The sequence below is a fragment of the Aythya marila genome, assembly GCF_965140915.1.
Source record: "Aythya marila genome assembly, chromosome: 3".
Classification (NCBI taxonomy): domain Eukaryota; kingdom Metazoa; phylum Chordata; class Aves; order Anseriformes; family Anatidae; genus Aythya; species Aythya marila.
This window is the reverse complement of record NC_139044.1, coordinates 52243861-52266007: the sequence shown is the minus strand read 5'-3', so window position 1 is coordinate 52266007 and position 22147 is coordinate 52243861. Positions and strand designations below refer to the sequence as shown.

Sequence of the window (22147 nt, the reverse complement as noted above, 5' to 3'; positions counted from 1 at the left end):
TCAACCATATCAAGGTTGTACTTGGAAACTATAGGCTGATAAAATATGTATGTAAATAAGACTGAGTTCACTAAAGTCAATTAGCGTTCAACACCTTTGAAAATCAGGCCAATATGAAAAACCTGTCTTAAATGATACCACTCTGCAAATCATTATTACAAAGATTCCTCTCTTTATAATTTTTTTTTTTTTATAAACAAATATTCTTCTATTTATTTTCTACATAGAAGGATGAATTCATTTTCTTTGTCAAACCAGTTTTTTTGGGGGGTTGTTTGTTTTGTTTTCATGAATTAAGCTAAATTTGTCACTCCTGCAGATATTCCTAAAACACAGTAAAAGGTTTTAATAAGTCTTGTCCAAGAAAACCCTTGCTTACACATAATCACCTTTGACATTAAGTGTTCCTGTGGTTTCTCTTTCTCTCTGATGTCTGTGCCCAGGAATTCAGAAAGCTGTGAAAGGAGATCTTCATACTTTCTGCTGATATTAGAAGCTTGTGTCTTGCTTCCTTCACACTCATTCAAATATTTACTAATTCAACAAAGCAGACAATCAAAAAAAAGAAAAAAAAAAAACACATCAGGGTAAATGTTCTCTGAAACAGAATTCTAGGCAAAAGATATTATCCCAAGATGATTGCTAGCTTCTGCATACTAGAAAATGAATTTTGAAAGTTACATATGCAATGTAGTTCTCTCTACATATTGTTTAATATATATAACTTTTGTTAGTCACCTCATGTGTGAGCACTTCTTCATCTGTGCTTTTCATGAGCACTTTAAAGAATCTTCTACAATCCTAACCACATTCTCAGCACAAAATTCCGATAAAATACAAGAATTAGGTAGCATCAATGAACACTATCCTCAGGATATTCAAAGTGGATGCTGCACATAAAAGCTTAGGAAAAGTAAGGGGGAAGAGTGAGCAAATTACAGTAAAATATATTAGAGCACTTATCATCCTTCTCTAATTAAACCCACAGGTTTAATTTAATTTTAATTTAAAAGGCAGGGGAAAGAGAAGCCCCTCCTGACTGATGGAAGCGTAGGGCATCCAGAGTGCTTGTGAGAGGAAGTTCACAGGCAAAAGCAGAAGGGAGAGGAGAGACACTATTTTGCTGCATATACACACTCTTCTGCAGTGTAACACAGCCCACGAACATATGGCACAGAGGTAAAGAAGAAAAAGAAATGTGCAGACTGGATTCAGGTTAAAGGCAACCAAAAAAAAAAAATGCAAGGGATTACCACAATATTATGAAGAAAAGGCAGCTTTTTGTCATCAGTTTCTTCTCTTTCAAAAGGTGCCTACCATACAGATAGGCACCTTGTGTGAAACACCCATCAGTCCTACTGCTAAAGGTAGCAACATTAACAGCAGATAGCAGTTCATAAGTGCTCCCTGTAAGAATGAACAAACAGTAGAGTGGCCTAAATATGTTTACACCCTTCCCATTGCCAGGAACAAAGCTATGTCTGGGAAACATGCATTGCTATAGCCTGCACAGATAGCAAATATGTAGATCTAAATCTTGCTCACGATGCCCTAACACCGAGCATCACTCCTGGAAAACTACAAAGAGAGTGACTAACAAAAATAATCCCCCAGAGTCAATATAGTCAAAAATACTATTAATTTAATTCAAACATCAACTGCAAAACTACTTTGGAGTATCTCATCAGAAGGAGGAGCAGTTTATACTCATGGTACTCCAGTCTCAGTATACCTGTCAACTGATGCTGCAGAAAGGAACTGCTAACAAGCTGTCCATAGCACTTGCTAATCCCAACAGCATGCAGAGATCAGATATAATGTTACCACACAGCACAGAAACAGCATTGACAATTTTCAGTTCGGATTCGCTCTCCGATAAAACGCAAGAAAAAATTACTCAATGGTAAAAATACACTCAGTGCAAGAGACAAATCTATTGAGCTTCCAGATGAGAAAGTATTTTCTAAAGCAAGGTCTTCACAAAGATTTGAATGCTGGAATCAAATGAGATGTGAGGTATCACCAAACACCTGTCTAAGACAACTAGTTTATCAAAACTGTTAAATACTTGTTTATGAGAGCACAGCACTGTTCAAAGTTTTCAAGGTGGGCGTGCGAGCCATTTCTGGGCTCATTCTTCTCCATTTCTGATTTCTCCCTCTCTAGGAGGTACAGAGCATAATCACTTTCATAAAAGCAGCATGAAACACCTATAAAAAATGCACAGTGGTGCAAAGGGAGTCCATTAAATGGCTATAGATTGCTGTAAAGTAGTCCAGGAAAACTTCAAGATAGAACCTTAGGAGAGAGGAAAGCACGGTTGTTGTCAGTGCTTCAAAGGGGAAGACAGGAGAACAAAGAGGAATGGAAAACATTAATTACGGCTCTGCACAGGATGCAGAGAACTCTGTGTAATACTGCACAGCACCCACTGTGAAACAGGAGAGCTTTGCTTTCTGCAAAGCACACTCTGGCCCTCAGAAAACAAGCACCTCACAGCTTTCTCACCTCCAGGCAACTGGCATTCTCCTCCATCACCCCAGCAAAACTAAGCTGTGAGATGGTTACTAAATTGCTGTCCTGAGGAGGGATACATCAGAAGTGAAAAGGTATGAAACTCCAGAAGTGCTATACGTGTACACAAATATATAGAATATTGTATTAGATTACTGATCATGCAAATTATTCTATTCTATGGCTCTGAACGTAAGGTGCATCACCCACAGAACCAGGACTGCTGCTAAAAATAAACAACTGGAAGAACAAAGCATACACTTGACAACCCAACGAATAACCTAATTACCTTCAGTACAGCCATAAAGGTGTCAGCACTTAGATAATAGGCATTCAGGTACAAAAAGTGGAACACAGCTCTTTCACAGTTTTGCTAGCTCTTCAGAACTAATGAGCAAAGAGAAGGGAAGAAAAAAAATGCTCTTCTCATCTCAGGTTCTAAAAATGCCTTGGCAATAGAGACGTTGAGTAGAAAAGTGCCATTTTTAATAGGGGAGATGTATGTCTTGGAAACCAATCACAGAATGTATTAAATATTTTTGACTGTATCCCTTGGTATACAATGCAAATGCGCATTTTGTGCCTACTGGCTTGCTCTTCCTTTTTATCAGTGGTTTTCAATTAAAATCTTGAATATCTAATTATGAACAGCCATGTTCTACTGAGGTGGTCAGACTAAGCAAGTTCACTACTGAGTCAACACATTGATTAGTATTAAGGGGCACATGTAACCACCGGCTGAGGATGAGAAAAAGTTTTGAAAGCATATACTGCAGATTCATAAACAGTTTAATCCAACATGGTTGTTGCTTCCAGAACAGTGGGCTCACTTCCCTTTGTCCCTTTCTTTTTGCCAACCGTCTAGTGGTACAGCCAGGTACACAGCTAACTGGATCTGGGATTGTCAGAGCTGCAAATTGAGCTTTTTATTTTGCGCACTTTTCTCTTGGAGCAGATCCCTGGTCCCTGACCACCTTGCAGCAGTACAAATGGAAGTACTGACACACGTAACATGAGCAAAACAGAGCAGCCAGCTAAAGGACAGGACATCATTGGGAGCAACAGCACAGATTTATGCCACATAAAACTTGCCACATCCCTGTAACAATAGGCTAACTCTGATGCACGGTATTTTGGCAGATTTCTTGTAGTGACTGAAGCAAACAGGATAGGAGGCCCTTCCTCCTTTTTTTTTTTTTTTTTTTTTTTTTTCAAAAGTAGCATTTTAAAGAATCTTAACAACCATTATCTCAGAGACTGTGATGTTTACTATGTTGCTAGGATGCATAATACACTTTTTGGCTTTCCTATCCCTTGCTTATATTGGGATTGTATCTAAAAACCTTGTTAATCAACATTAGCACTCCCCAGGCAGGTTCTTTTAGCAATTCAGCTCATAACAGACAAGTGCACTGCAATGGATTTCTCCAGATACTAAAATAACTTAATTATCCACTTCTAACTGACGGGGCCTGAAAGAGCTGTGCTAAATACTGATTTAAGAATTACAGATATCTGGTAACACTCGTCTTGCTTTTAACTAGACAATATCAAGACAGACACAGATATTAGCCTTGTAATGGTGAAAAATCCATTATGAAAGAATCATAGAATGGCTCGGGTTTGAAGGGACCTCAAAGATCATCTAACTCCAACCCTCCTGCTATAGGCAGAGATGCCACCCACTAGATTGGGTTGGCTGAGACCTCACCCAGCCTGGCTTGAACACCTCCAGGGATGGAACATCCACAACTTCTCTGGCAACCTGTTCTTGTGTCTCAGCACCCTTACAGTGAAGAATTTCCTCCTAATGTCTAGTATAAATCTTTTTTTAGTTTAAATAAATAAATCTCTTTATATCCTTTTTTTTTTTTTTTTTTTTTTTTTTTAATAAATCTCTTATTTTAAGATTATTTCCCCTTTTCCTATCTTTATCTACCTGAGTAAAGAGTCAAGTCACTCTCCGTCTTTTTTATAAGACCCCTTTAAGTGTTGAAAAGCCATAATGAGGTTTCCCCGGAGCCTTCTCTTCTCCAGGCTGAACATCCCCACCTCTCTCAGCCTTTCTTCACAGGAGAGGTGCTCCAGCCCCTTGATCATCTTTAGAGCAGGTCCAGTAGGGGGCTACAATAGCTCCACATCTATGTTGTGCTGCGGGCCCCAGACCTGGATATAGTATTCCAGGTGGAGCCTCACGAGGGCAGAGTAGAGGGAAAAAACTCACCTCCCTTTCCTGCTGGCCACTCCTCTGTTGATGCAGCCCAGGATGCAGTTGGACTTTTGGATTGCAAGCACACACTGCTGACTCATGTCTCACCTTCTGTCTACCAGAACCCCCCAAGTCCTTCTTTGCAGGACTGTTCTCAATGAGCTCTCCCAGCCCATACTCATGTCTGGGATTGCCCTGACCCAGGTGCAGCACCTTGCAATTGGACTTGTTGAACCTCATGCAATTCACATGGGCCCACTTCTCCAGTCTGTCCAGGCCCCTTTGGATGACATCCCTTCCTTCTATTGTACCAACAGCATCACTCAGCTTGATGTCATCTGCAAACTTGCTGAGGGTGCCCTCAATCCCATCATCTATGTCGCTGATGAAGATATTGAAAAGCACTGGTCCCAGGACAGACCTCTGAGGGACACCGCCTGTCATCAGTCTCCACCTGGACATAGAACCACTGATCACTACTCTCCAGGTGCAGCCACAGAGCCAATTCCTTATCTTTTTTTTTTTTTTTTTTTTTTTTTTGAGAGAGAGGTGAGTAGGGGGAGTGTAAATATTGTGGTTTCACCAAGCTGACTCATTATAGTGATTTCTTCTCCAAAGGACACAACTCTTAAAACCCCATTTGTGGTCTAACAACTCGAACCAAAATACAAGTTTCAATACTTTCCACACACTCAGGTACAATTATTTTACAAAACGTAACTGCAGATCTGAATTCTGCTGTAAATTCTGCCCACCAACTTATTTTTCTGTTGACAACTGCAGCTTCCAGTAATCAAAAAATAATTCTCATCTCACATGAATCTTACTTAAGTTTGGCGTTTTGCTCATGAAGTTTCTCCTTCAGCTCACAGTTTTCTTTGCATGCTGCCTGTGCTGTCAGCTCAGCCTGTTTTTTAGAAGTGGCAAGCACACTGGACTCTTCCTCTGTCTCTCGAACTCGGGTTTGCAAAGACAGGAGAAGAGACGCCTGTCTAGCATTGTTTTCCTTGTAGTGTTCAGCTTCAGCCTTCAGCTCTTGAAAAGAGGCTTCCTTAGAGACCATTCTGGACCTGAGTTCTAGAAGCTATAAACAGAAAAGGAGAAAATTAATGAAAAAGGAAAAATAATTTTGTGCAGGCTGAAATGTTTGCCTGCATTAAAAGTTCAATAACGTGACAAGAAGCACAGACTTGTGAAAAGACAGTCTTCTATCACTATGAAACTGAGTGGAGGGAGACTATTTTATATTACTAAAAGAAAATAATAAGAAAAAGAAAAACTTATGTTATATAATACAACTTAATATAAACTCTCTGCCTGGAAGATAAATCTGCTCACAAATACAGAATTAGGAAATACCCACGTTACTTCTCACACACAACCTTAACTCACCCCCCCTTATGCAGCTTTCTTACAATGCAGTTATTAACACCACCATTCCCTCTTTTTCTTTTTTGCCTGCCTCCTCCCTGCTCCCAGTTCTGGTGCACAATTCCACAAATAACATATAGCTGTGGGGGGATGTAATAGCAAAGTATCCTGTTTTATGAGAGTGGAACTTTTTGATGATTTGTAGCATATTCAGAGGCAAAGAAGTTTCTGGAGATTTGTGCTTTAAGGTAACCTCTTTCCAACAGTTATTTTTTGGTCAGATGATTCAATGAAATGTAGCTGGATTTACACAGAAACAGCAAGAGAGCCTTGTAAGGAGGAGGAGGAGGGAGATTACTGCCAAATGTTAAGAACCTGATCCAGAGATGTTAGAGCCTCACAGCAGTTCATGGAGTTCATTCATTTTTCTTTACCTTCCCCTCTTTCTTTTTGCTGAAGTACCATTTCCCATTGAATTATTTATGCTACAGACTTGTACAAAAGATTAAGCTTCAGGCAGATGCACTAGGCACACACAAAACTTCAGTTCAACTATTTTACTTGTTAAAAACAACATATAATTTAAAGCAAAACTTTTACCACTAGAAGTGCTAAGGATTGATTTCAGCTTTCCTGACAATTCCAGCTATAAGCAGCAGGGCTTTTAACTTGTGGCAAACATCACTGAATATTTAAGACATCAAGCTGCAATACAGGAGGTCAGAAAATTCATGGTTCTACCAAGAGGTTCTGGTGTGACCAAACCTAAGATGCTCAGAGTGAAATTCCAGGAGGCTGGTGAACCAATTGAACAGCCACTGTCTTTGGAGCTGACATAAAACAGCGCTGATTTTGAGAAAAGATGCTCCATCTTTTCCCAGTCTCATAGGCTTCATGTCCATACTCCGCCCTCTTCTTTGCACTAGCAGAAATACTCCTATGGCAATGAAGTGAAATAGATCAGGAAACTGATCCGGCTCAAAAAACGACCCAGAAGGAAAGGCTTTATCCTTCAGCTGGATCTGTTCCACAGTCCAGCACACCATAAGACACAGACATTTGTGCCAAGGCAAGGGATAGGACAGTATGGGAAAGGAAACAAGCAGCTGAAGGAACAACACAATTGCTTTGTTTGGCAGTTAAATCAATTTATGGTAGCTTAAAGTGTTCATAACCTTAAAATTTTCTCTGTGGTTCAACTCCCCATCTGCAAAATGTGATATTTTTTCCTCTGTCTATTGCCTTTGTGGTCAGTTCCAACAGCAGAAAAAAAACAAGAATAATCCCATATTATGAATTTTAAGAGTGCTCAGCATAACTGGGCTCTGACCTCAGCTGGGTCATGAAGGTCTTTATTAAGAAGAGCATGAACAGCTGCTTTCTTGACTATTCTTTTGTTTTGCAAGAACAGCGCTGAAAGATTCTATAAATCAGTCGGTCATGCTGGCAATAAAGCCATTTGAGATTTCCAGTAAAAAAAAAAAAAAAAAAAATCTGTCCATGAGAACATGGAATTCTGTACTACTTTGCAAAAAAATAAATTTAGAGTACTGATCCTAGATAGCAATTAACTGTAAAGGATCTCTGCAGTAATTTCAGGATCAACTGGTCAAAGTCACGCTCAGCTGATAGACACTCATCCCTGCAGTTCTGACTGGATACTGAATAAACAATTCATTCTTCTATAATATTACATGTTCTTCCTGTTTCCCATGTTCAGCTATCTACAATAAAATAAATTTTATTTCATTGACTCTTTTTTAAGGTTCAGAAGCTATGCAAGTGTCTCTCAAAGCACTTTACAGAGTGCAAGAGAAATACATATTTGTAATGTGTACAGAGATTTGAAGAACTAGTTGGATGAATGTTTGCATCTCTATGAAATTTTATGTATTCTTATGTATTTTATGTATACTTATGTCTATGTATATTTATGAATATATACACCTAAATTGTGGAAATAAACATGAACCTTTTCATTTCTCTTAGAGGCAAACATCGACTCTGTTTTGAAACTGACCACCACCTGCATTGCTGCATTGTATCAAATCAACCTTATTTGGTCCTACGTTAACAAAAATTAAGCATGAAAACACAGAAACTCTGAAAATTATCCTGTAATAAATTCTCTCTCCTGAAAACTTCCATCCACACAACAGAGACAGCAGAAGAGGATGCATATATGTTCTCCAGTTAAAATCAACCTCACTAGCTCAAACACAACTTCACTGGTGATGCAAGCAATGCAAATTTTCAGAGTCATAACTCAATAAAGTGGAGAAATGGGTGAGGATGGGCAGTTATCTCTGAAGTTACTAGCAACAACAACAGGACATCTGTCAGAACTTTTACACAACCACAATTTCTAAATATTAACTATCAGGTTTAATTACAAAATATTGCATTTAGTATTGCATGATGATGATAAAAAGCTAGAGTGGTTCAAATCTTGGAAATATAAACTCATGGTTCTTGAGCACAGAATCAAGCAGAGTAAAAAATCACATCAGAGGGCTAAAAAGAAATAATAAATTAAAAAATATATTATAAGAACCAAAAGGTTTGTAATCAACTCAAGAATTTTTAGACTTTCTGCAAACTTTCTATTCTCAGCAGAAAGATACTGTAGAAAATCTTCAAATGTCAGGAAGTATTTGGAGGTATTTTAAAATATACCTCTGATTGGGCACAATCATACTTCACTGAAAGTGCTGCAAGTTCGCTTTGAGCAGTCTCTGCTGCAGCTCGATAGCAGTTCATCTGCTCTCTGGTGACAGGAATATCCAAAAGAAAGTGATCGTAAGACTCCTGGGGAGACAATGTGAAAACAAAGCCATTAGACATCACAATTTAAAACATTTTTGCTTCAGAACCTTTTTGTTTCTTTCAACTACTAAAGGGCCTCTGTTCCAAGCATGTTGTTTCCAGAGTAACTCACTCTTATTGTAATGTAAGGTAAACAGTCATTTCGCTATCAGTCACCACTTTCACCTGCAATTTAAGCCATCAACATCGGTACTAGAGTATATCAGGAGAGCAACATGCTTGTTGCTCTCCTGATATACTCTAGTACCGATGTTGATGGCTTAAATCGGATAGAAAGGCCTTTCTATTCTTTACATGAGCCCATGCCCATGGCCTCTAGAGGTAGGCTAATGTTAGGCTGCTTTGTGTATCTATATTTCAATTCAGCAGTATGGGGGGGGGAAAAAGTAATGAGAGATTAAAAATTTCAAGCACAACTAAAAATCACAACTACGGAGTTATTTGATTCTTCTGCATGCTGCTTCTAGTCAGTGTTGTTCTCGTCTCTCAGCATTTCCCACCACGCAACAGACTGCTGCCAACACACTCACAAATTGTGAAGGCGTAACTCTGAATCCTCAATGTTTATGAGGGTATCTTGCAACTTTCAGGACAGAATTTGCAGTTGTATTACATAAAGACAGAATAATTTAACTCATAAATAAGGAGGAAGAAAATAAAGGTAGGTCATATGAATCTCCATAAAGGGCTAACCTGCTCCTCCTTCCATTAACAGTGGCCATTAGCAGGTTCCCAAGCAGATTCAGCACAAGTATGCAAGATATTCCCCCTCAGAAATTTCATAGCCTCCAATTATTTTCAGTTCAGGTTATTCCCTGCAGTTTCCATTAATTTAGTAACACTCAAAAGTCCCCTGTCTACAAACCTCTCCAGTCACTCCTTCAGTCCATGTCAACTTTCATCCAAAATGTTTTCTTGGCAATGATCTACTTAAGTGTCTCTTATACAAAGAACAACTTTGTTTTTCAGACTGCAGTTACTCTGAATGCCCCCATAATTTTACATTGAAAGAGTGGAGAAAAAACAATGGCTATCAATCTTCTCTGTGCCACACGTGATTCTGCAGCTTTCTATCACATCTCACCTCCACTGTCTTTCTACCAGGTTGAAGAGTCCACCTCTACTCAGGCCTCCTTCTGTTTCTCAAAGTCAGTTTTGAGCTTGCCCAGCTATGCTTTTACTTTTAATCAGCCATGGCTACAGGTCCTTTTGAGTTCTTACTATGAATTTTGGGCATAATTTCAGCTTTTTGAATGATACTTTCTTGTCCCTGGCAATCACCATTACTATACTGACTTTCTTTCAGCCTTTTTCAAACCCTACTAATAGATGGCAAGTGCTGGCTTTGTGCTTCCAGCACAGTCTCCTTCAGACCACTTTCAAGACTACAATTCTTTAATTTTGCCTTTTTGACTCTTTTCAATACGCTTTCTCATTTTTGTACATTTCTTCTACAGTAGAGCACAAATGCAGTGGATTTCTTGGTCTTTGTTATTTAAATCTTTCAATATGAAAATTGAGACCTGAGGTCTTGCTAGGAGTTCCATTAGACAGAGCATTTTTTCAGTCGACCACAAGTATAAAATGATGTAATTTAACATCTTCAGAATTGAAGTCTATTTAGGTGATACTGGGAACACACGTTAGAGGACAGAACAAGAGAATTTTATTCCATCAGCTCCCACACAGGACTAAAACAAAACTGCAATACTAATGCTTTTAGGTACGTGTCACAAAATGCAAATCTCCACCAGTTCATGCCTGCCCTCGAAACTAGGTATTCCAGTGGCGACAGACAAGGTGTTGTCTTCACTCCATGCCATTCCTGATGGCCAGCAAAGGGGGTGCCAACCTGCAACATGTTATTTTCAAGCAACATATGGAGGCAGATTTACAGCTAAAATTATTTTTGAAAGCTGTTCATGATTTTTTAATGAGCTACAGTGCCATTCTATGTAATTAAGTAGTACTAACTCCATGTAGAAAGAAGCAATTTGTATAGGCTTGTTGTACTTGAAAATTAAAATTCATTCTCCGTAGTACCATTATTTAGATGCAAAGGTTATTCCTGAACAATTACCTGGAAAGAAAATATTTTTCTGTAATAAAATATATTTCCGTTCTAAATAGAATATTACCCTCCTGTAACAAGGTGGTAAGTACTAGTAAGATCCATGGATTAAAATATTCATTTGAATAGAAAAGCATGAAAATTTTCTGTGGCAGGCCACTGGAAGAAGTAGCACTGATGAACACTGAGGAGCAATAGAAAAAGCCTGTAGGGATTTTGTTCATAGTGTAGCCAAACACATTGAATGGCAGGTGAAGCTAATATAAACTAGACAGATCTGATTCATCAGTTGTCTCTGAATCCTATTAACATAGGTTTTATAATTTTTTATAGTTTGGTCGGTGCATGGTGGCACATATTTATGCATATACACACATAAAATGCCCTGTTTTTTTTATTCGATTGCCAGTCTATATACATAAAAAAAAAAAAAAAAAAAAAAAAAGGTTGTAAGGACTAGGAAACTAGCAACCTGGAACAATTCACATTCAATTAAAAAAGAAATTAAATGGTGGCTCTCTTCAGCAGACTGTATAACTGGATGTGTAACCCTTACTAACACAACTGGGAGCAGAAATAGTTTTTTGCCTTCTCTCACCTTTTGGACATACCTAGGCTTTTAGAGTTAAAAAGAGAAACCCACATCAAAAGTGAACAGCACACACCATTAGCTCTTTGCCTGAACTGTTTTCTCACATATTTATCTTGTTCCCATTCTTGTACATTCATCTGTCTCCACGAGTGGATGACAAAGTAAATCACAAGCCATCTTTAAGGCTGACAGAGCCAAAGGTCCCAGAAAGAGAACACTTAGCTTTCTGTTCCTTTCCCTGCTTTGTGTTTGTGTGTGTGTGTGTGTGTGTGTGTGTGTGTGTGTGTGTGGTTGTTTTGTTTTGTTTTTTACCTTGTTTTACCTTGTTCCCCTGAAATGAGGGGAAGGAAGGAGGAGCAAAAACCTACCCAGCAACCCTGGAAGCGCTGAGTTTCCTGATGATCACAGTTGCACAACCTAGATGATCAAAAGGAAATAAGCAGGTGGAGAACAAGTAGCTCCCATGTGTCTTTTAACTGACCAAAATCCATTCTCTGAAACAACATTTTCAGAAAATGCCAGAAGCACACGTTCTGCTGACATAAACTTACAAGCTTCCTATGGAGTGTGCAACTATGTTCATGACCGACTGCTACAAAATACACAAAAAGAGAAGGCCAGATGGTTACTATAAGCAGCAACTGGAATTATCTGAATAGTAGAGTATGTATATAGCTGAAAACTACACACACTAAAACTGAAAGCATAAAAACTTGCATTTAGAGCTTACAGCTTATTAAAACATAACAGAACCACCTGTCCACTCAACACTGCACTTTCAACACAGCTTTCTCAATAAGATAAATACATGTAAATGAAATATCCTCCTAATTAAAAAAAAAAAAAAAAAAAAAAAAAAAAGCATCATGTTTGCTTTCCTTCAGTCCTCAAGTGCCACAGCAGTCTTAAGTGAGAGCTTACACACCACAGCTAGTAAAAGCTACTTCAACTTCAGAGCCTCCTATGGGGTTGCAGGCCTGAACCTAAGAACTCCCTGTCAGCAGCTTCCTCTTTTTGAGCACAAAGGGTGTGTCTCAGATGCCTTTCCTTTGGCTACATGTTGCATGGAGACAGTCATCTGATGGTTTGATAAGAAAGTTCCAAGTTCTTTAAGGTTTCCTTAAGCCAGAAACCATGATGCTAAAGGAGCATCCAGAGTTTACAGGAGGTTAATAGAGACTCTTGCACATATTATTTTGAAGTTAAAGTGTGACATGTAGCCCTTCTACTTCATTCTGCATTGGCACTGGTTTCTAGGCTGAGATAAATTAGAAGTTCAGCTCCTGTCCAGTCTAAATAGATATATAAAAAAAAAAAAAAAAAAAAAAAAAAAAAAAACATTTTTCTAAACAGGTGAATATGTAGTAAAATAACCCTCTATCAAGAAACACATACAAAAGTCCCTGAGGAATAAGACAAAACTACTAGTTTGGACTGTGGCAAAAGGTAAATTACTTTGGATTAGTTTTTATAATATCGTCAACTCTTTAATCTTTCTTCAGTTCCCTAGTAGAGACTGGATTACATCCATCAAGCTTAATCACATTCATCTCCTCAAAGACACTCAGCAGTGCTCCTTCACAGAGGAGTTGCCACTCTCATCAAGCCAGACTGATACACACAGCACAGCTCACGGTCATGTACAGCAGAGCACAGCCTTGGAGATAAAAGGGCTGCCAATTTTCTCAATGCTTTATCATCATTCTGAGGGAGTAAGGCAAGGCATGGGCCATCGTTTTGCTACTTTGTCTTCTTTTTGCTTTATTCCACTTGTTTCATGTTGTACAACCACACGGAATTCTTTGAGGTAGAGAGCTTTGTTTCATCCTGTGGTACAGCATGGCTCCAAAACTAAAGCCACTGCTAGCAAATAGTAACACTGTTTACATTATGTATATGTTATTATATTTATATTACTGTATTGGTGTACATTTTCTTTTTCTTCCATAAACAAAGACAACTGCTTCTGACTCTACAGAAAGAGGGAATATCTCTCAAAACTGATGACATAATAAAATCACAGCTGAAGAAGGACCTTGTTCCTCAGCAATAATCAATGTAAGAAAGCCCTTTACAGATGGAATTGATAAAACCCACATCTGTTTTACAAAGGTAGATTTTAAAATAGCGGGTATTTTAGAGAGGTAAAGATATACATTCAGAATGATTTAAAAGAGGTTTAAAATAAGCCAGGTGCTAAAGTCAATAGGAATTACCGTTCACACGTTTATGGTTTTAGTGAGATTTATAGAAGCAGTTCTCATGTGCCTTAGCAAATACGAAACTAATCACTGTGACACCACACTAGGAAAGCTGCTATAATTATCACATTCGGGGGAGAAGGGGAGGGAGCATACATGTCTTACTATTTAAGTAAATAGCTTTCCACGTTTTGCCAGCATCTATTCACAAGTCTGGTCATTAGTCATTCATATAGCAACTCCATTAACTGGGCATGACTCTACTACAGGGGTAAGATTTACAACGTACCTGTGGGGATTTTGTCACTCCCTGGAAAAAAAATCAGATTTGTAATGTCTTATGAGTACTACATAGTTTATACTGATTACAGTTAAGTGAATAAAATGAATAATGTGCTAAAAGAATAAGAGGCAGTACACAGGAGAAACCTTCATATATTACAATTCAATGAGCAGTCTGGGGTTTAAATGTTTCACCCATTCACATTATGAAATTTGTATCCCTTCCCATTTAGCAGCCATTTACCACTAAATAAGCTTTCACTTCACTTCCAATGCCAAACAGAAGATAAATGTATATTTACAATATTTGTGAGTAATATTTACTTAAACCTTTGGCTGCGTTAGCAATAGACATTATTTAGGGGATGAACAACATAAGGACATCATTGCTATTACGTGGTGTGTTTTTTGTGTTGTTTTTTTTTTGTTTTGTTTTTTCATTTTTTACCAGATAACCATTTCCACCATTTTGGAATCTGGCCTGTAATTGGCAAACTTCACTTAATACAGAATTGGCAGAACATTAACAATATTCACTAGATTTATACCTTCCCATACACTTCAAAATCCATCAGCTGTTCAAGTCAGTCACTCCCATTCTGCTTTTATCAGCTTTTCCTTTATTATCAATGTCCTTTCCTGCCACACTTCTAATTTTTACCCTGGCAAACACTGCTACCTCTGCTCCCCCCTCTTTCTCAAAAATATATATATTTTTAAATCTCTACAAAAATAGAAAGCCCTCAAAAAGTAATCACTAACCACTACACTGAGTGATCTGCAAGTACAGTCTTTCCTTGCCTCTTGGCCATAGCAGATGGACACTACTCAGGGCAGGGATTTCATCTTCCTGTTTCCCACGCACTTAGGCACATTTGGATTGGCAGACCAAAAATAATGACTCACAAACCTTTGTTGGTTCCATTTTTCCTTTGATTCTAAATGCAAAGAGGTTGAAAACAGTTGATAATAGTTTGTATTCTGAAAACAAACAAAAAAAAAATCTGAAGCTATTTTTCTTCCTAATGCAACTTTATGCTTACGGGTATATATATGCATAAAAATTGTTCTAATTTCTGAAAATTCAATACATTTTCCCAACACAGCAGCACAGATGATTATTATTTGTTGCAACTAGAATGAAGATGACATCCAATATAAAATACTGAGATGAACGTGCAATTGAAAAAATTCAATACAAAATTCATCTTCCTCAGAAATCACAAGGAAATTTTAATCCCAGGACAATGGAGAACAATAGGAATTCATTCGGCATGTGCTCAACAACCAGAAAAGGGAGCTTAAGCACCATGTTTTGATTGTGACTATTCTAACTACAGTTAGAAATGTAATATTAAAAGTCTGTTGTCATCCAGAACCAGATTAGCTTAATGTTCTGACAAAACAATCAAAATATGTTCTAACAAGGCCACTTGTAAAACTTTCTTGTATAAATTGATTTTAAAGGAAAGAAATCTACCTCAGCATTCAGGGGATCATTGAACTTTTATTGTATTTTGCAAAAGAATCTATACTAACTAAAAAAAAAAAAAAAAAAAAAAAATCAGAATATATATGTTTCATAAAACCTGCACAATAAAAAGCTAAATGTCTACAAGTTTCATGAAAATCAGGCAGTTGACAGTTTTCAGAGTCATTAGTGAACAAAGGGAAAGCAGATAACACTTGGCCAGTGCAGAATTAACTTGGCAACAGCAGCCAGCCAGCCAGCATGCACATAGCTTCAGAATAGCCACAGCAGCTAAACACACCCATGGGTGTGAGAAAGGTGAGGCACTATTAAACAAGTCAGATTTTGTTAAATCACATGAAAACAGACCACAACGAACCAGTCTCTTACAGAAAAAAAAAAAAAAAAGTTAAAAAAGTTCATAAATTAACCAGTTTGTATGTATATTTTGGCTAAGCCTACCTTCTTTATCAGTAATACTTTGCACAATTTGCCTGCCATCAGAGATCTCAAAATATTTGCATTAATACTGCTTTATGAATATCAACCTTAAAAGTTGCATGTAATATTAAAGATGTTGGGTTGGGTGGTGGGGGAGTTATATGCCTGTGGAGGGTTTTTTATGCCTTAGCATAGATCTAGAAACATGCAAAAATAAGTAAAACATTCCCAAAAGCCCAAATAATTAGCAAAGAGATTTTCTAAATTCCTTTCAGGAGGGTATTGCTTAGCCCTACCCCTCTCCCTTTGCAGTAATCATTAAAAAGGTATTACCAAAAGATAAAAATCACTGTCTGGTGTTGTTTATCTACTGAAAGGCTTGAGTAATGGGCCGAGATGAAAGTTGCACAACAATCAAAATTTTAATCTTACCCTCTACTACTACAAGCAGAAGTTAAAGCAGCAACATCTTTCATTTTTCTCTCTGTTAGGAAGAGGTGACTTTGCATCTAAATGTAAACAATAAATTTAGTATGACAAAAGACAGCAGTCTTCTCAAGGCAGAAACAAAAGGATCAGTTACTGTAAATATTATTTGATATGTTCTTTTTTCCACTTTACCCTTTGGCAGCAGGGCTAAATTAAGGAATTTAAATCTCCCAAGACACTTTGTATCATTGATTTTCCAAAATGAATAATGTGGAAGAGCTGATGCGTTTAGTGCCAAAATAATAAAAATGGTAATTGCCAAGACAAGAATTAGGAGTAAAATACAACAAAATTAAGTGCTTAGGCAGGGATTTTTGCAGCTCACTTGTTCTATGGGCTTTACTTCATCATTCTTGAATAGTGTTATATGACTTTTGTAAGAGATTTGTTTAAAAGAAAGATTTGAAAACAGAACACCAAGGAATGCCAACACTCTTGCACTTTTCCTACAACGCCTATTGTGTTTTACCTATGTGCAATACAAGCCAGATATTTGTGATATATTTGAGTGTGTGGGCATAAACACAGTTAGGACCAACTGGTGCTCTGGATCGATTTGCCTTTTGTAGCCCACAATTTATAAACACAATTTTCTTGACGTGCTCCTGAGCCTCCGCAGAACTGCTCACAGCCTGCTGACTCCAGGTCAGTGGGACGCAGGACAGAGCTGCTGTCAGTTCCCTAACTAAGCTGTGCTAATGAAAACTCTGCAGCCAGGTTAAAACAAGCATGGTTAATATAACAGCAATCAACCCTGCAACACACAAAACCTCTGTATTTTTTGCTATATAGTGTAATTACGCAACTGGCATTCAGCTACGAGGGGCATACCAAGCTGTTCGTGCACTACCAAATAGTTTTCCCTTCAGAAAAAAGAAACTGTTACAAATTTTCTACTCTATCTTCAGCAGAAACGAGCTGGATTCTTCCGAGCAATCTCCTTGGGTGTCTCCTCTAAATTCACATCAAAGCCAGCGAACCAGTTTCAAAGCAGCAAGAAAGGCGAGGAAGAAATTCTTAGATAACCGTAAATTCCTGCTAGATGACAGACCCTCCCTTCTGCAACATTAACGAGGAGAGATTTCGTCCTTGAGTTAGCAAAGATAAGCTCTAACGACCGGCTCGAGTTTGCCGAGGTGGGATTGAAGCACACGCCCACCACCAAGCAAAGTCCTGCAGCTGCAGAAACTGTTAAAATAAAGGTATTAACAAATTTAAAACCGAAAAGATAACCGGTGAGAGCGGTTTCCAGCCAGCCGCCCTCCACAGAAACAGCCAACAGAAAACTCCTGGAGACCGGGAAAGCTTTTTCCCAAAACTGCTCGGAGCACGGCCGGCAGCCGGTACCTGGGCCCGGTGCTCCCGGCCCTCGGGCCTCTGATGGCGGCCGCCGCGCTGGCTCCGTCCCCAAGGCAACGCGGGCGGGCCCGGCTCGCTGGTATGGAGGCCGCGCATACCATGGGGCCAGTCTCATGTAAATGCTGCCTCGCCCCTCTGCTGGGGCTAGTTGCCACTCGCCATGGGGCAGTAGTGAAAACACACCCGGCCAGCAGCACAAATGTGAGATCTGAAGATTGAGTTAACGGGAGCGGTGCAGGCGTGTTGACCTTACAGCCACAACCTCTTTTTTTTTTCCTGTAAACAAGACAGCAGCACGCTGCACCACAAAGCCACCTCCACTGAATCACAGAATCCTTTATGTTGGGAAAGACCTTCAAGATCATCAAGCCCATCCATCCATCTGACCTGAGTCCCACCACAAAACTATGCCCCTAAGCACTGCATCCACACATCTCTTAAATACCGTCAGGGATGGTAACTCCCTTAGCAACCTGCTCCAATGCATAACCACCCTTCTTGTGAAGATATTCTTCCCAATGCCCACTCTAAACCTCCCGTTGCACAACTGTACTCTGTTTTTCCTCACATGCTATCACTTGCCACCTGAGAACTGAGAAAAAAAGATCAGCACCCGCCTCACTACAACTTTCTTTCAGGCAGTTGCAGAGAGCAATGAGGTCTCCCCTGAGCCTCCTCTTCTCCAGACCAAACAACCCCAGTTCCTTCAGCAGCTCCTCACAGGACTTGTGCTCCAGGCCCTTCACCAGCTTCATAGCCCTGCTCTGGACACGCTCCAGGGCCTCGATGTCCTTGTAGTGAGGAGCCCAAAGCTGAACACAGTGCTCAAGGTGCAGCCTCACCAGAGGTGCATACAAGGGGACGATTACCTCCCTGGTCCTGCTGGCTACACTATTCCTGATACAAGCCAGGCTGCTGTTGGCCTTCTTGGCACATGGTCAGAAGCCTGTTGACCAGCACCCTCAGGTCCTTTTCTGCCAGACTAGAGGGCCAAGCCTCATGCTCAGAACTGCAGCAACAGTGATTGGGAGGTGGAGAACACAAGATGTCCACTGATTTGGGAAATGCCTGGAAGTGACCTGTCTTTTTGAAGGGATGTTCACAGAAGCTTTTTTCCACTTCAAATACTCCGAACAAGAGCACTTCACAGATCTGAGAAAATTACCTTTTTTTCTCAAGAAATCAAGGTGGAGGCCCACGGAGCAAATGACACCATGCTCTTGCTCAGGCAGTTTCCCTCTCTTCTTCTTCAAGAGACTGGGAAATGAGCAGTCCACACAGCACAGGGAGAACAGGCTGCCTTCATTAGAGCAAAAATAACACTAGCAGACAGGGGAGGCCTCCTCTTCATGTCCCTTCCAAATAAAGTAGGTAAACATGGGAACAGAGGAACTGCAGCTAGCCTTAAGAAAAGGGAAGGAAAAGCGGAAGGGAAAAAAGGAAGGAAAAGAAACCTTCAGATGTGCAGGCATATTGGTGCTGTATATCACTTACTTTGGAGCCTGTCACACACACCTGCAAGGAACAGTGCCATCGTATGTGATTTCTATACTCAAATCAGAAAGTATGACAGCTTTTCTTCTGTTTCTATGAATACTGATGTATTTGTGTTTCCCAGAGAATAAAATTGAAAAGCTAAGGCTAGTACTGTTTTATTATTATGTATTAAGAATACATCTGAGTGATCAATTCATTATTTAGAGACTGCCACACTCAGGCTGCAAGCTCAATATAATAAAAAAAAATGTGCTAAGGACTGTTTGCTGTTATCTAAATGTGCATGTCCACACTACCTTTTTTCCTCCTCCCCTCTGTGCACCTGATGCTATTTCACTGTTTCTGCCAGTAACAGAGAATCTCCCCCGCCTCCTCCATGCCCAGGAGTGCCAGTGTAGACACCGTATTTTAAAATGCGACATTGCTTGAAGCACAGAGCTAGGTGATGCCATCCCTCAAATAGAACCTGCCATGTAGAGCAATGTGCGCTAAACTGATTAAAGGAAGGAAAAAAAAAAGAAGATTAACTGGGACAAAGTAAAGCTGGGAATAGAGCAGGGGAAACAGAGCTGAGAGTGGCATGAGCCATGCTGTGGCTCTGTCTGGGCAGCACAGAGCGGAGGGAGCCTTAAGTCTCCACCTCAGCCTGGGAAAAGCCACAGTGACCATCAGTAGCCGAGATGACAACTGCTCCCTCTGATGTGTTTCACTTCCTCCTTACTGTCTCCGAAACAGAGAGCAGCTTTTACTAACAGGATGCATGGAAGGCCTCAGCGCAGGATTGGGTACGCGCTGCAGCCAGCACGAGGGAACAGCAGGACCTCACTGGGGTCAGCAACTGCTGGAAAGCACAGACGGCCGTGGGTCAGTCTCGCCCCGTGCTCCAGCAGTGCAGGACTCACTGTACTGGCTCAAAGGTGCTACAGCCACATGGTGCAAAGTGCTGAGCCCACAGGAACTCGTTCTGCACTTCAAAATATTCAATATATTTGACAGGTTAAATTTGTATTGATCGTCTTGCATAAACACCAGCATATATTTGGTGTAAGTTTTAACATCTTTCCTGAAATCAAAAATCTCTAGTTCAGCATCTTGACAGCAGCCCAAACTGTCCCACTACCAGAGCAGTGTGCAGATGCATGATTAAATGACTGTGAAACCTTGTCCTAACGCTAAGTACATGCTTGAGCGCATTTCCTCATCACTAATCCTGCAGTGCCACAGCTGGTTCAAGAGCCAAACTTCAGCTACTTCTATGCCCTTTGTGATACTGAGAGAATGTTTATAAAACTGCACCTTAGAGTAGGGCTACAAAATTATTCACCTTTAAAAAAACAAATGCTGAACTGTAGCAAGAGTAACAAGAGGGGCAAGAAAAAGAGGATGAAGAAAAGCAGAAATTTCGTTTAACACTGGAAAAGAATGTGGTAGTTTGAGGGAGTACAGTACTTCAAGACATTCAACCACGAAACATATCTTAGTACAGCATGATAACACTAAAAATGTTTTAGGCTTGTTTGCTAAATACTACAGGTAGAGCTCTTAAAAGGATTCAAGTGTTTCTTTTTCTTTAACAGTGAGGACATAAAAACTTAGGAAAGATTAATTCTGAATTTTTAGTTAAAAATCATTTCAAGGAATCTTTTACGTGAATGGAATTCTTCATGTTGTGTTACAGAAATTACAGGGAGAGCCTCAGCCTGAGAAAATAACCATACAGAATCTCTTGAACTCATGTACCTACTAAAGTTGCTCTACTCTCTAAATAGAAAGTTTTGTTGATTTAGTAATTCTATTCACAGATCATCTTTTAAAAATACATCATAATAACTGATTAAAAGATTGAATCAAAATATTTTAGTTTTGAAAGATGCATTTTTGATTAATACTGTATAGAAATAAGTGGTTTTGACCTCAAGCCACTGACATCAATACCACATTGAGAAGGTAACATGACTTGAATACATATACACATTTCAGACACTCATGTACAGGCAACTATAGCTGAAGTAGAAAAGACTATTATGCTAGCAACATTAAAAAGGAAAATGAACTGTTATTTCCCCAAAAGAGTCTCAGGGTACATTTAATCCCTAGGACCTAATGGTCTTCAAATTCAGCTAGAATAACTGAAACAGTCACATTTTTACAAATATTGGGCACATAAGTCATGGGCATGACATACCAAGGTTCATGCTTGCCTTCCCAAAGGTATCAGCTCCAGAAGCGCAGTGTGCCCCAACACCAAGCTGCACTGTCCCCCTCACGTCACACACACACCCAAGATCACCAGATCACCAGTATCACATCCTGTGGCACAGAAGTTTTCTTGGAACGCCTTATCTTCAACTTACCTACTTCAAAAAACAATCAAGAAATGAAGACAGGACTTACTTCCATTTCTCTTTTGTCAGTTGACGCAGAAATCACAGCTAGTGGCAGACAATGTGATGTAGAGAGCAAATACTTGAAAGTATGACTCTTATTAAAGGAAGATACTGCCTCTCTGGAGGCAATTTCATAATACATTTACAGACTTGAAGGTGAAAAAGGTATTAATACAACTATAAAGAAAAATTAGACTCATGGGAAAAGGAGACAATAACACAAACTAAGAGGATTATGGGCGTATGTCTGTGTGTGTCAGTTGTGTCTGATACCAGTTACTATCGGAAATCTGACAGTGGACAAGCTTGAAGATTAACTAACCTGATAAAGACTAGTTGTTCCTCTGCCTAAACAAAACGGCAGTGCTTTTTTTTTTTTTTGTGAAATACTGAGTTTAACTGTCCTCAGCCCATGTGAACCTGCACAACTCAGCTAA

General features: G+C 39.4%; 1 protein-coding gene across 1 annotated transcript in view; it reads right to left on the bottom strand.

Moving 5' to 3' along the window:
* CCDC170 (coiled-coil domain containing 170) overlaps positions 1–15122 on the bottom strand; it is a gene marked incomplete at its 3' end in the record, with an annotated part of 41685 nt that extends 26563 nt beyond the window's left edge. The window contains exons 1-5 of the mRNA XM_082756166.1: positions 14977–15122; positions 14074–14094; positions 8771–8902; positions 5551–5807; positions 390–534 (exon numbers count right to left, since the gene is read on the bottom strand). Of these exons, the coding sequence (XP_082612292.1) occupies positions 390–534; positions 5551–5807; positions 8771–8902; positions 14074–14094; positions 14977–14991 (570 nt within the window). The 5' untranslated portion in view covers positions 14992–15122. The remainder of the gene's footprint in view (positions 1–389; positions 535–5550; positions 5808–8770; positions 8903–14073; positions 14095–14976) is intronic.
* Positions 15123–22147: the final 7025 nt, after the last annotated feature.